This window comes from Bombus impatiens, unplaced genomic scaffold, assembly GCF_000188095.3.
Source record: "Bombus impatiens unplaced genomic scaffold, BIMP_2.2 scf_1079, whole genome shotgun sequence".
Classification (NCBI taxonomy): domain Eukaryota; kingdom Metazoa; phylum Arthropoda; class Insecta; order Hymenoptera; family Apidae; genus Bombus; species Bombus impatiens.
Genome location: NT_177498.1, coordinates 143545 through 157472, shown reverse-complemented (window position 1 = coordinate 157472; position 13928 = coordinate 143545). Strand labels below are relative to the sequence as shown.

Genomic DNA, 13928 nt, shown 5'->3' with positions numbered 1-13928 from the left:
TGTTATTACAACAGTTAGGCGTCTATTTATAGGTTGAGATAAATCCCAGACCTTACTATACTGTTTATGATTCGAGACTAATTTAAGTTTAAGATAACAAATAAGATGAACGATTAACCATATACAGAGGCCACAATGTGACGAATATATGCAAAGTATAGAGAAAAGTTGGGAAAAACTTCAAAAATGTTATTTCTACGAGAATACGCGTCAGGGTGCAGGTTGAAATAAACGAGGGACGTATCGAACACACGCTGCAAGGGTAATGTCTTGCCGACAAAGACACCTCGTAACTCAGAAACTAACCCTAGAAACTAATGCGTTTTTGGACCCATGTTCGTCGAGACCTTTTCCCTTCTTTCGATAAGTACTACTATACGCCTGGAGTTTTTCCCAACCTTTTTGTGCACCCTACCTGTGTATGGCTACCTGAAAGGCTGATTCTTATACCCGATTGATTCTGTTGCAACGTTCAGCCGGAAACCAAAGGAACTGTACAGAACTATTCAAAAAGTTGAAGCTTACTCCGATGCAAGGAATAACGCACTGTGACAATGAATAGCCGGTTCGTCGAACTTGTCATTGAGGAACACGTGCCACGAGAACGATAAGACGTGCACCTTTCAACGTGATAACGTTCAGCCTGTGCAATAATTATTCCTTAGCGTTATTGAAATTCGTATAACCTTATCGAGCCTAACTTAAACTGACGCGAATCGCACCGTACACTCTAGACAACCTCTCTGCGCTATAATTCGCGCGAGATCTCTCTCGTTGAGTCAATTTCGATCGTCGTGTCGGATATAGGGAAATCGTTTCGATATTATCGGTTTATCGTCGAATTAGCGCGAAAACGCGTAAAGTTTCGATGCGAAGCAAGGAACGTTGGGCTCGATTAGATACGCGGGAGCGTGTAGATGCAATTAGGACGGTCGTTGTTCCATGTAACGTAGCAGTTAGGTGGTTAGGCGTAATCGGACGCAGGCTGAGACGCAAAGTTTTATCGGCCAGGTAAAAACGAAAACTTTCCTTCTTCTTTTCTTAGTTTCTTCTTTTTCTTAGTTTATCAGCACCTTTCACGCTGCCAAAATTTGGACGTTTAAATCGAGGATACCCTGTATAAAGGGTTTTTACTATATGCATATACGCGTCGTCGCGTCCTCTCGTAACACGTCAGTTCCACGTGCCTGACCTCGGCTCCCTGATCTTCCGAGTTAGCAAACAAGCGACCTTCCATATTACGCAATACGACGCATTTCCACGTGTAACGCGATCTACTCGGAAAACTCCGATTGTCTCCACGTGGAAGGGAATCCCGTTCTATTCTACGACGGACAATATATCTTCGGTAATCACTGCGAATCTATTTGCATTTATCCTGACAGCGACGCCTCCCATTACATACATATGTATGTATATTATAACCAGTGCGCCAACACCTCTTAGTACTCTGGTTTTTTATCGTTCTGCATCTGACAGATGCATTTGACAAATGCGACTGCGTTTCACGACTTCTTCGACTAATCTTTTTTTTTACTCTACCTCCGCTTTATCTTCTCTTCGTCGTTTCTTTCCTCTCCGACGAATGTTTCGACTATGAGCTGTGCTGCCAGCGAATATACTACAGCTTTCAGATTTTTTTCTTCCACTATCGTACTAGGAATTTGCAGTTGCTTTAATCTTCTGAGATTAATATGTTTATTCTTACGTGTGTGTAATATGGTTATTAATTTAAACGTACATTAGACGTTAGTAGCTCTGACGTTAAAAACGACCGTTATGCAATTAAAATAAGAGAACATAAATAAAAGGAATTTCGCGCGATAAAATTAGCGCAAAGATGATCGGGCATAGCACCGTATTGACTGCAAGTTAATTTGTAATTTGTATTTTCAGACTGATCCATCTAATAACACGGAATCGCTTGAAACAATCGAAGCATTCGTTACGTAGAATTATCAGTAGAGTTTTGTCGTTCAAACCGTGCAATGGATTCTGAAAATCGCCTAAATCTTACAAAACACTCTGGCACGTCGTTTAAACTATTAAATTTTTTCCATTAAGACTTTGTATCTTACACGGTTACGGTCGTTTTGAGATTATTCGTCGAGTCCCCTTATCTTTGAAGTATTCGATGACACGCGGTAATTAATATTATGCAATATGCGTGTTTTTTAAAATGATAACATTGTTCAAATAAATCGTATGCATACGTTGTTAACATGCACATATTGTCGACACTTTCTTCGCGATGGAATTTAGCGTACCTTTATCGATAGATTATACAAACTTGTAATTTAAAATATCATTAATTACTATGTAAATTTGTACCTAAAGATCGCCAATCTATCCCTCGATTATGTCAGTTTGACAGTTCACAAATTGCATCGTAACATATTGACCGATTACTATGTAAATTGGTACTAAAAAATTGTCGATCTATTCTTAAATTACGCGAATACGATAATCTCTGAATTTTATTGTAATATAATACTTATTATTGGTGGACGTGTCCCTGCTATAATCGACAGACGCGAGGCGCCATGTAAAACGCTGAGATTAAAATAATTTCACAAGTCGAACGACATAATCAATTTCCATAAACGGATCAATTGCTGAGATATCAGTCCGACAGTTTGCGTAACTAAATTGGCATACAGTGTAACGGAGAGTTTCAATTAACGCGGTTTATTTTCGGCCGCTCTCGTCGGGTCGTACGAATTCCAAGAACGGTTGCATTCATTAAACCGCCGTACGAACCGAATGTGCCACCTATAATAAGTCGTTCACGTGGCTGAAACTTACAAGGACGAAGACCCGATTCGTTTCGGTAACACCAGACTGGTCTGGTACGCGGTCCGTTCGCGGATTTCTTCGTACGAGAAAAATATCGACGATGCGTACCAAAGTTACGTCATCTCGCTCGACCGACGTGTTATCCGCGGCAAATGTTCGTAGGAAATGTGCATACGGTTGTAGAGACTTTTTTCCGACCATAGTCCGATACCCAGTCGAACTTTATCGATCGACCGTACCGATCGTAATGACGTTACCATCAGCCATCGAAAGTAGGAGAAAGTATTTTCGATCAGATTGCGAATAGTCGTAGAAAGTTACCGTAAACGTATCACAGATGGCAGTTCAACGTCAGAAATACACGTGGAACAAAGTTCGGCCGAATCGATTTATTTTCGCGTTCATTGACACGCACGATTCAGCATCACCGACCGATTTGGATAAACTCGAAATTTGAATTCGATCTTGATATCGTAGCCAAGTTGGTAACGCGCGTAGGGTGCAGGGAAAAAGGGCGACTGCCAATTGCAATGAATTTTGAGGTTAACATTTTTTCGTATACTTCCGTATGCGCTCTTCGCATTGCGAATTCAAATTTTCTCACTTTTGCGGTAGAAATTCGGGCGTGCAACGAGAAACGAATACTTTCCATTTTTTAGAGTTTAATGCGTTGTGTATCGCCTAAAGTTATAAGCGAATACAATGCAGAACAGGATGGAGAATAAAGTGATATTTTATTTTTATAACGATATTTAAGAAAATACGAAGTCGTGGCATTACGATATTAAAAAGTAAATTTTCGTTTTCTAAAATTTGACATTCTCCATTTTTCTCGTAACTTTTTTCGAGAAGTCCTCGACGGAAAATGGAAAACGAGGCTACAGATTATAGGAGTACACGCGGGACGACAAGATCAGCCAGAGCGTGAAGATGAAATACACGCGTAATGAATATCTAATACGCATTGGTTGCACGTAATACGTGCTTGAATTTTTCAATGCGTATTTATCGTTCGGTTCTGCCAAATGAAAATAAGATTGAAATGTCTCGAAAATTATTTAAGCGTCATAAAAGCATTGTCGAGACTCGTTTCGCGGGTTTCAGGATTCCGATAAACGCGTAAAGAAAACGAGGCAAATAGGACACGAAGGAATGGAAAAACGGCAGGAGAAAGAAAAAGAGAAAGGCGATTTTATGAATTTATCTAGAAAGAGTGGAAGGAGGGACGGATTGGAATTTCTTTGGAGTTCCTGGCGTCGGGGGTTGTTGCCCTGAAATGGTCGGCACGTGTAACCCTCCGGCGTCCTTGACGTCTTTAGATGTCCGCTAAGAACATGGGAGATTCTCACGATCCTTCCTAATTCCTTAGGCAGAGTTCTCTAGTATGTACGAGCCCTTCTAGAATAGTCCGCTAGGGTAGATCGTACTCGGGATACGCATAGACTAGTCGCATAGACGTTCGACGAGTCATCTTGCTAATATCTAGGAAATTTGTTAGTTTCTCCTTAATAGATGAGAAAAGAAATAGCTATATGTATATTAGATAATTCCATCGTCTATTACAATATTAGGAATATATTAACAAAGTATACTGGGATGTAGAGATATTGCAGATTAGTTACAATAATATATATAATAAGTTAATGTCACCGTATCCGCTTAAAATATTGTTTCAACAACGAAAATGTTATACGATTAAGTAGAAGATAGATATTGAAAATTAATTCAATAGGAAATTTTAGTAAAAAAGATCGTAGTAATATTTTTTTCATTCGTCTTCTTTTGTCATTCATTTCCTGTTTCATTCATCCACTTTTTTCAGTCTCGCATCTGATTTATTCGTAATTTAAATACGATCAGCTGTAAATTATTTGCAAATTATCTGTGTTTATGTAAAATAGTTGATATACATTACACTATAGAGCACTGTAATACTCGGGGTTAAAAGGTTAAGGAAAGTTGAAATTACAGATATTAAGTCGACAAAAGTGTGAGATAATACGGGTAGGGAAAAAAATTATCTCTCCGTCTGGTCTTAACGTCTCGTCATCGAATTTGCCTTCTCGATGTAATTGATACGTTATCGCTTCCATGGTCCTTAATGACACCTACATTGATAATGGCACAACGCCTACTATCGTTCTTCGAATGACTTCAATTGCTGTTTCCTCTTCCACGCAAAAACAACGAATGTTTATATTCCATTTCTGCTGTGTTGTGTCGTGTCAACACCAATTTCTTTAATAAAGATAATATTTGTTATTTCGTTTATGACGTAGTTAACATATAACATATCGTAACGTAATTATGAATTGTTTTATTATGAATTTTATTATGAATTACGAATCGAAAAATACCTGTGATATCCAATAAGAGAGAAAAAGTTTTAAAAGATGGGAGGAAGGTATCCGAATAGGAAACGACTGTAAAAAGAGAAAGTACGTATATCGAATATCCATAAACGTTTGTTAGTGTTCGCAGGAAGAAAATTTTGTTCCGATCGGATTTTTCCCGAGATTACCAAACGCGCTTTCGTTAGATATCGTTAGTCGGGGCAATTAACGCGTTAACTTTCGAGATTGGGATAAAGATTTCCGGTATGAGATGTTCTTACGATAAGTGGATCTGAAATGCATATTCCTCTTACGCGCGATTGCCGCGTCTGGCTGCGCGTCTGTTTACGTTGCAAAGAGCCACGTGCCGGCTAGCCAACAAGGTGAAATACCTATCCACTTCAACGCGAAATACGCGACTCCGAAGACGGTTCGTTAAAATCGTCTAATCGTTCGATAAGATTACTCTAAGACTCGAATACGACGAAAATTTCATTAAAAAAGATTTAATCGTCTCCGAAAAAATGAAATTATCCGATTCGTTGAATTTCATCGATTTCGGAAAACTTCCAAAATTCTTCGTCGCTTCTGGAAATCTGACATTTTGTAATACGTATTTCGACGATGTTTGCGCACGTTCCGCTCCGACTCATTTCGTTTATCTTATTACTTATATTCGTGTATTTCGGTCATTACTTAATCTGCATCGAAAAAAGTTGAATTTGCTACTATGTATAAATACGGATTATCGCGACCATTTCACTTATCTTCGTGATGTAACTGAAAAAAGAAGAAGAAGAAGAAGAAGAAGAAATACTATACACGTGTCAGAAGCTGTAACACGCTAATGAACATCGTACGGCACCCTTATCAGGGTAATAGTTTATCAAAGTAACGTTAATATATATTTATTCTTAAATTTTTTTTTTTACAATCAAAGGTTACAGCGATAGAGATACATTTCGAAACGTTAAAAAGAAGTATCATGGTGTACCAAAAAGGATTGCAGTTTTTCTTCTCGCGTACTTACGTGTACGTGGTAAACTATATATCATAATTACAACGATAGTTATCGAAGCTGCGATAATTAATCGAAAGCATCGTTTTTACGTTAAATGTATAACGTTCGGTACGCACATACGTGGTATAATCATTTCAATCTGAGCATTATTTAAACAAACAGGCATTGGTAAAAACGTGATTTAAATAATGGCTAAATGTAATTTCGAGATGATTAAACGCACCGCGTATCGATGATTTGCATTCGAATGAACCGATTCTGTCGGGTCGATCGTTAACTACCTACGTTAGAAACGCACGCCTCCTCGGGGATCTGTGGCGCGTAAATTCGTCCAAAGGTAACCGAAATCGAGGTAATTCGGTGGAATTCTGTCGCGTTACGCGATGATTCTACGTTATTCGCGACTTAAACTCACCTATAGAAAATACGCTGGTCGAAATTCAAAGGAACGACATTAAGATCCGAATTATTCGCTGCTCTATATTCGGTGGAATTACTCTGCTATATTGTTGCTGATGTAAAGGCAATAAACCGGGTATTTCCAAGCCGTTATCTTTGAACTTCGTTTCGAATGAAATTTGTCGAAATCTGAAGAAGATTACGGTGTACATTCTGGAAGCGTGATTCGTTTGAACGTTACACCAACAAAACTATACGTACGCAATAGGAAACATTACGAATGAAACGCATTTCCATTAGTCGACGACGGCCGTAGTCCTTGACTTTGAGCGCGACAGACCGATCGATCGATTTACGGACGCACGTCCGTCTAGAATCGAGCAATCGACTGTTCAAAAGCGTTTTCCCGATCTACCTGCAGTCCCACTGTCTGCCTGCAAGGAAGTGGGGGTGCACGTGTGTTCCGCTGGGCCACCGATTCGGTCCCCTCGACACGTGTACGACCTTGACTCTGACCTCGGCTCTTGGCAAACATTTACCCCCGAGACCGAGGGTCGATGCATCTACTTCGAAAAACGTCGCCTTCCTTTTCCTAGTATTCTTTTTTTTCCTTCTTTTTTTTTTCTTTTTTAAAGAAGAGGGATCGTTCCCCTCGCGAGGATTCCACGGTTAAAGAGGAGCGCGGGGCGTACGTACCGTTACCGTTAGACGCAGCCTAGCGTAATTCCGAAAGATCGCAGCTACCACCGCGAAGCTCGGATTCGTCAGCCGATAGATGCGATATTTCGCTTATTGGAAAGACGATTACGAAGTAACCGAGTAGTAGGTGATAATTTGTTTATGTAATTATTAACGTATGGTATGGTAGAAAATATTTATCATCGGCGTGCTTGTCGGTACTTTTTCCTCTTAATAATACGGAGTCGATTCGATATTCTCCGTTAAACGTGCCGTCTTATCGTCCTGTAACGTTATTATTCATTGAGATTGATATTGTTTTCGCCAGAACGATATTAAAATAAAGAATGAAAAGAAAGAAGGAGGCCGTTGGATCGGTCATTTCTCCAATTACGATTGATTTCGTAATCAATGATCCACATTATGAAGTTGCGATCGAGGTTGCTCAATGTTTTCTTTTTTCAAGCGTAAATGATGAGAACTGTTATTTAAGTCTTGCAGTTTCGAAACGGACGATAAATCGCCATTTAATGGGAGCGTGCAAACTTCAAGGGAAAATCAGTAATAAATATAATTACACTTATTATTGACGGGAAAAAGAATACACGAACGACCTCGAACCTCGTTCGATATCATCGCTAATCACGGATACCGTTTAAACAGTTTTCTCTTTTCTTCTGCTTGTCCGATTTAATTTCGGTTGCGCGATAAACTTATCGAACGAAGTGTTTCGTACTTCCTGCGACGAAGGATTTACTCGTATTTATTTACTTGGGACGCGCGTAATTCCGTAACGATATTTCTCTGGAGAGAAAAGCACGTCTCATTAACGAGTTTAATTTCGGTGGCGTTTTATCGGGCGCGCGTTAAGACTAATTGCCATACATAATTAAACGGTGTATCTGTTACAGACTCACTGACCCATTTTCCAACTGCACAAAGTGGCATGATTAAATATCGCCATTGATTCATTATGCGTTTATCGTTATTTACGTTCCATATTTGCGTCGCTCGTTAACGCACGCAAATTTTCTGTTCATCCTATTTCTTTAAACTCGTTTAACTTCGTATTTGCAAGGCACATATTCTCGATACGTATTACGACAGGATGAACAACGCTGCGGATGCTTAAATACGAGAATGATTAAAAAATGAAATACAAGCGTAAGGATCAACGTGTAACTGCTGAAATTCAATCGATAAATAGTTAATTCTTGAACATAATTGTAAAAGTCGGAACATAATGAATTATAAGTAATTACAATTATTTAGCGTTAACTATAATCGATTTTGTGATTGTTTTTTTACGTGGTGATTATTTTGTTGATGCGATGAAGATTTTGTTGGCGTGGTAATTGTTTTGTTGACATGGTAATGATTTTGTATATGATAGGATCGCGATCGATGCATCTCAAAGATGCAATTGATTTATATACTTACACATGTTGCACACTACTGCTTACTCTTATCGCGAAATTACGCGTCCTTTTTAAACGTAACTGCTTTCTCTGTCTATGGATAAACCATATAGTGCCATCTGTCCAAACATTGTCCAAGTCGCTGTTCCTGCCTCTTTTGATAGATGTCAGCACACGTTTTGTCACGCAACCCAGCGATTCTACCTCCGGCCAAATCACGTGGCGCCATCTGTCCTCGCATTCTCCAAGTCGCTGTTCCTGCCTCTTTTGATAGATGTCAGTACACGTTTTGTCGCACCACCCGGCGATTCTACCTCCGCACAAATCACGTGGCGCCATCTGTCCAAACATTCTCCAAGTCGCTGTTCCTGCCTCTTTTGATAGATGTCAGCACAAGTTTTGTCGCACCACCCAGCGATTCTACCTCCGGCCAAATCACGTGGCGCCATCTGTCCTCGCATTCTCCAAGTCGCTGTTCCTGCCTCTTTTGATAGATGTCAGCACACGTTTTGTCGCACCACCCAGCGATTCTACCTCCGGACAAATCACGTGGCGCCATCTGTCCAGACATTCTCCAAGTCGCTGTTCCTGCCTCTTTTGATAGATGTCAGCACACGTTTTGTCGCACCACCCAGCGATTCTACCTTGGCACAAATCACGTGGCGCCATCTGTCCAGACATTCTCCAAGTCGCTGTTCCTGCCTCTTTTGATAGATGTCAGCACACGTTTTGTCGCACCACCCAGCGATTCTACCTTGGCACAAATCACGTGGCGCCATCTGTCCAGACATTCTCCAAGTCGCTGTTCCTGCCTCTTTTGATAGATGTCAGCACACGTTTTGTCGCACCACCCTGCGATCCTCTCTACAGACAAACCATGTGGCGCCATCTGTCCAAACATTCTCCAAGTCGCTGTTCCTGCCTCTTTTGATAGATGTCAGCACACGTTTTGTCGCACCACCCTGCGATCCTCTCTACAGACAAACCATGTGGCGCCATCTGTCCAAACATTCTCCAAGTCGCTGTTCCTGCCTCTTTTGATAGATGTCAGCACACGTTTTGTCGCACCACCCTGCGATCCTCTCTACAGACAAACCATGTGGCGCCATCTGTCCAAACATTCTCCAAGTCGCTGTTCCTGCCTCTTTTGATAGATGTCAGCACACGTTTTGTCGCACCACCCTGCGATCCTCTCTACAGACAAACCATGTGGCGCCATCTGTCCAAACATTCTCCAAGTCGCTGTTCCTGCCTCTTTTGATAGATGTCAGCACACGTTTTGTCGCACCACCCTGCGATCCTCTCTACAGACAAACCATGTGGCGCCATCTGTCCAAACATTCTCCAAGTCGCTGTTCCTGCCTCTTTTGATAGATGTCAGCACACGTTTTGTCGCACCACCCTGCGATCCTCTCTACAGACAAACCATGTGGCGCCATCTGTCCAAACATTCTCCAAGTCGCTGTTCCTGCCTCTTTTGATAGATGTCAGCACACGGTTTGACGCACCACCCAGCGATTCTACCTCCGGACAAATCATGTGGCGCCATCTGTCCAAACATTGTCCAAGTCGCTGTTCCTGCCTCTTTTGATAGATGTCAGCACACGTTTTGTCACGCAACCCAGCGATTCTACCTCCGGCCAAATCACGTGGCGCCATCTGTCCTCGCATTCTCCAAGTCGCTGTTCCTGCCTCTTTTGATAGATGTCAGCACACGTTTTGTCACGCAACCCAGCGATTCTACCTCCGGCCAAATCACGTGGCGCCATCTGTCCTCGCATTCTCCAAGTCGCTGTTCCTGCCTCTTTTGATAGATGTCAGCACACGTTTTGTCACGCAACCCAGCGATTCTACCTCCGGCCAAATCACGTGGCGCCATCTGTCCTCGCATTCTCCAAGTCGCTGTTCCTGCCTCTTTTGATAGATGTCAGCACACGTTTTGTCACGCAACCCAGCGATTCTACCTCCGGCCAAATCACGTGGCGCCATCTGTCCTCGCATTCTCCAAGTCGCTGTTCCTGCCTCTTTTGATAGATGTCAGCACACGTTTTGTCGCACCACCCAGCGATTCTACCTTGGCACAAATCACGTGGCGCCATCTGTCCAGACATTCTCCAAGTCGCTGTTCCTGCCTCTTTTGATAGATGTCAGCACACGTTTTGTCGCGCCAACCTGAATTCTTCGCTACGGACAAATAGAATAATTTCCAAGTTATATACTTAATTACTAAATTACGTATAACAAAATTCTTATAAATTACGTTTATAAATCCGTTTACAATCCCTCTTAAAACTATATATGTATATATACATAAGATATATGTGTATATATATGTGTATAATTATTTGCATGGGCGTGGCTGGAGAAAAACGATGGTTAGGTGGTGGGTTGCCTAGTAGTAGATATGCAGCGTGACTTTGCGTCGCTTAAGATTTACATCATCTGCTGGATCTTCCATGTAACGATCCTCCGAGCTCAAATTTGTGTTGAACGAATCCTTTCGACATCGTGCGGTTATCTTCGCTGCTGCATCGTCCAAAAGCTGCCGGGTGGTAATAATCCTCTATGTAACGTAAATTTGCGAGCACTGAATCTATAATTTTGTATTGTCTCTACTTGCTTAATGAAAAAAAGAAATTTAGGTATTAATAAGAATTTGTATTCAAAAGCTTGTATTCGATAACAATGTGTGTACGAGTGATACAGTTGTTACAAATCTCAAATGCTGGGAAACGTACTGATACGTTACAGTGGTAACTTTACGAATTGATAACAAAATGGGAACAGTAACGCGCGAAAGATTTTGCAACGAAAAAACGGGTGATTGTGTCACGTGGCCCAGTGATATCAAAGGGCCGACAGATTTCGCGTTCGTTTTTGCATAGGAAAGTAAAAATTAATTAAGACGAATTAATTTCTTTTAGGTATTATGACGATTTCACTCATTTTCGCTCGTTAACGATATTTTTCTTTTTTATTGTACCATGTTATGATATAAAATGATGAAAATAAATAGGCAGATTTCGGAAAATTCGCCTGGCAGTTAACGCTTGTTAAGCGTTCGGGAAACTTTTCAATAAAAACCGATAATCATCGCTGCAGCAACAGGTTGCGATTAATCGATGTTCCCTGCAACTGTTTGCATGTAAAAATCGGCAATCTGCTAATTTACACTGATAGGGTAAGTCGTGAGTATAGGGATTGGTGCAACAACACGCGTCGTGCAACAATTTTTCTCCGCAATAGGGATAGACCGAGCTGTCGCATAGTGGACATTTTCTGGAAAATAAAGACAATTCTTAGTGACAGAAGATCATAACGTAAAATCCTAAGCGTAAGAACATTGGCTCGGTAATTTTATTTGAAATATAATATATAATAAACGAGCTATAATTTGGGGAATTGTAATAGGAAATTAAGAAAAAAATTTTTCTAGGAAATTTAAAAAATATGTTATCATATGATTAGAAAAACCTATATACTTACTTGTTCTGAAGCGGTCTGTACGTATCGTCGATTGGGAAATTGTAATAATCGATGCTGTCTTGATACGTTTCCGTTTGTAACGACGAAGTGGGCGATAATGCCAATTTGGCCCCTTTCGGTTGGCCATCCGCCATGGCGCTTTGCTCGCCTTGCCGAGGTGAATTATGAAAAGAAATATAAATTATCAAAAATATAAATAGTTTGTCAATTATCAAATACCGATACTTTAATATTTTAATTATTACAAATTGCTAAAACAATTTTTAATATTAAAACAATGATATTTCGCATATTGGCGGTGTATTTAAGATGAAACCGACTATTTTACCATCTGTTGTTAATAAAATGTTACCATCAGTTTCCTTCGTAAATTTTAAATTGAACAAACTTGATAACTAACGAATAGAGTAGGAAATTTGAACGAATTGAACTTTAAAACAAAACAACTATTTTTTAATAGCTAATTAGAAACCAAAAAAGTCTTTGAACTATTACAATCTTTACGCTTTCAAGATATTTTCTCATATTACGTACATTCTGATCAATTTTGCACTCTAGAAATTCTTACAAATACACAAAAATCCACTGACTACTAATAATCTGTTAGACTGATCGATAGAGTTGCGAACAACCAACGAAAGTGGGTATATTCGATTTTAACTAAAACTTTTTCGTGTCAATTCGTAGTACTTACTCGATGCGGTAGGAACGTGCGATAATAGCGTCACAATGCCGGCGAATATCACAGTTAGGATATGCATTTTTTCAATTGTAATCGTCTTGTCACACATTCGTCTAACGCTTTCGAACACGGACAGACTGAGCCGAAGAAATAAGCGTGGATCCTACTTTGATTTCTTTTTAAAACCCACGCAACGTTTATTGACACACACGCAGCTCTGCTTGCTTACGGGAGGATCGCTTAAATACGGTCGACCAGTACCCGTTACTCGTAACAGATCCAGATCTTCCTCTCTTCCTGAGCTGATACGAAAAAGAGAAGAAAACGAGGAAACGATATCGCTCGCTGAGAAAATCTTCGACGAATATCGAGACATATCTTTGATAATTTTCCACGGAATCTGCTGCAGCGTGTATTTTCTTTTTTACATTGACATTTTGATAGCGTGTCTGGAGGTAGAGCGAATTTTGAGAGAGAATAAGGACGAAACCGCGAGCGGAGGCGCGTCAAGGACACAGATGAAAGTCGAATTGCACGGATCCGGTTTAATTTCGCAATTGCCAATCGCCAAAAATAAAGACTTGCCTTTCAGGAAGCGTAAACGCAGTTTATCAGACATGGCGATATGTTTACATCGATGTTCGGTGTACATAGGGCTCAGTAACGATACATTTTGTCCCGTTATTAAAATATCGAGCGATGAGAAAGACGCTTTCTTTCCGCGTCGCTACGTTCGATGACGTAGAAAAGAAAATCTTGGATTCGTCCATACATCGAGAGTAATATTAATCGTCGCTGTTCGCCGCTGCGAGGTAATTGTCAGACGATGATCGCGTATTTCGTACATCGCAGATGATGGGCAGAAGTACATATCAAAGTTTGGTGCAACTTGTTGCGTATTAAGACTGTTCGATAACATTCGTCCTTCATTTTTTCCAACGAGTTCATTTTATGGGAAATCGTTTGTTTTACTCTCGAGAACCGACAATGCTGCAACAATTCGATTTGGTACATTTCTACGTGCAATCGTTTTGTGCTGATAATGTTTATAGTTAGGCAACCGTCGTTTAAGCGGTATTGCATCACATCCGTAAGAAAAGAAGAGGATGAGGTTG

The 13928-nt window shown here is 40.4% G+C and overlaps 1 protein-coding gene across 1 annotated transcript; it reads right to left on the bottom strand.

Annotated features, from left to right (window-relative positions):
* Positions 1–11064: 11064 nt before the first annotated feature.
* LOC100742996 lies at positions 11065–13781 on the bottom strand. Its single transcript, XM_012391503.3, has 3 exons — positions 12826–13781; positions 12132–12279; positions 11065–11924 (listed from the first exon to the last, which is right to left on the bottom strand). The coding sequence occupies exons 1-3, from the start codon at positions 12920–12922 to the stop codon at positions 11699–11701; spliced, it is 471 nt and encodes a 156-aa protein (XP_012246926.1). The 5' UTR covers positions 12923–13781; the 3' UTR covers positions 11065–11698.
* Positions 13782–13928: the final 147 nt, after the last annotated feature.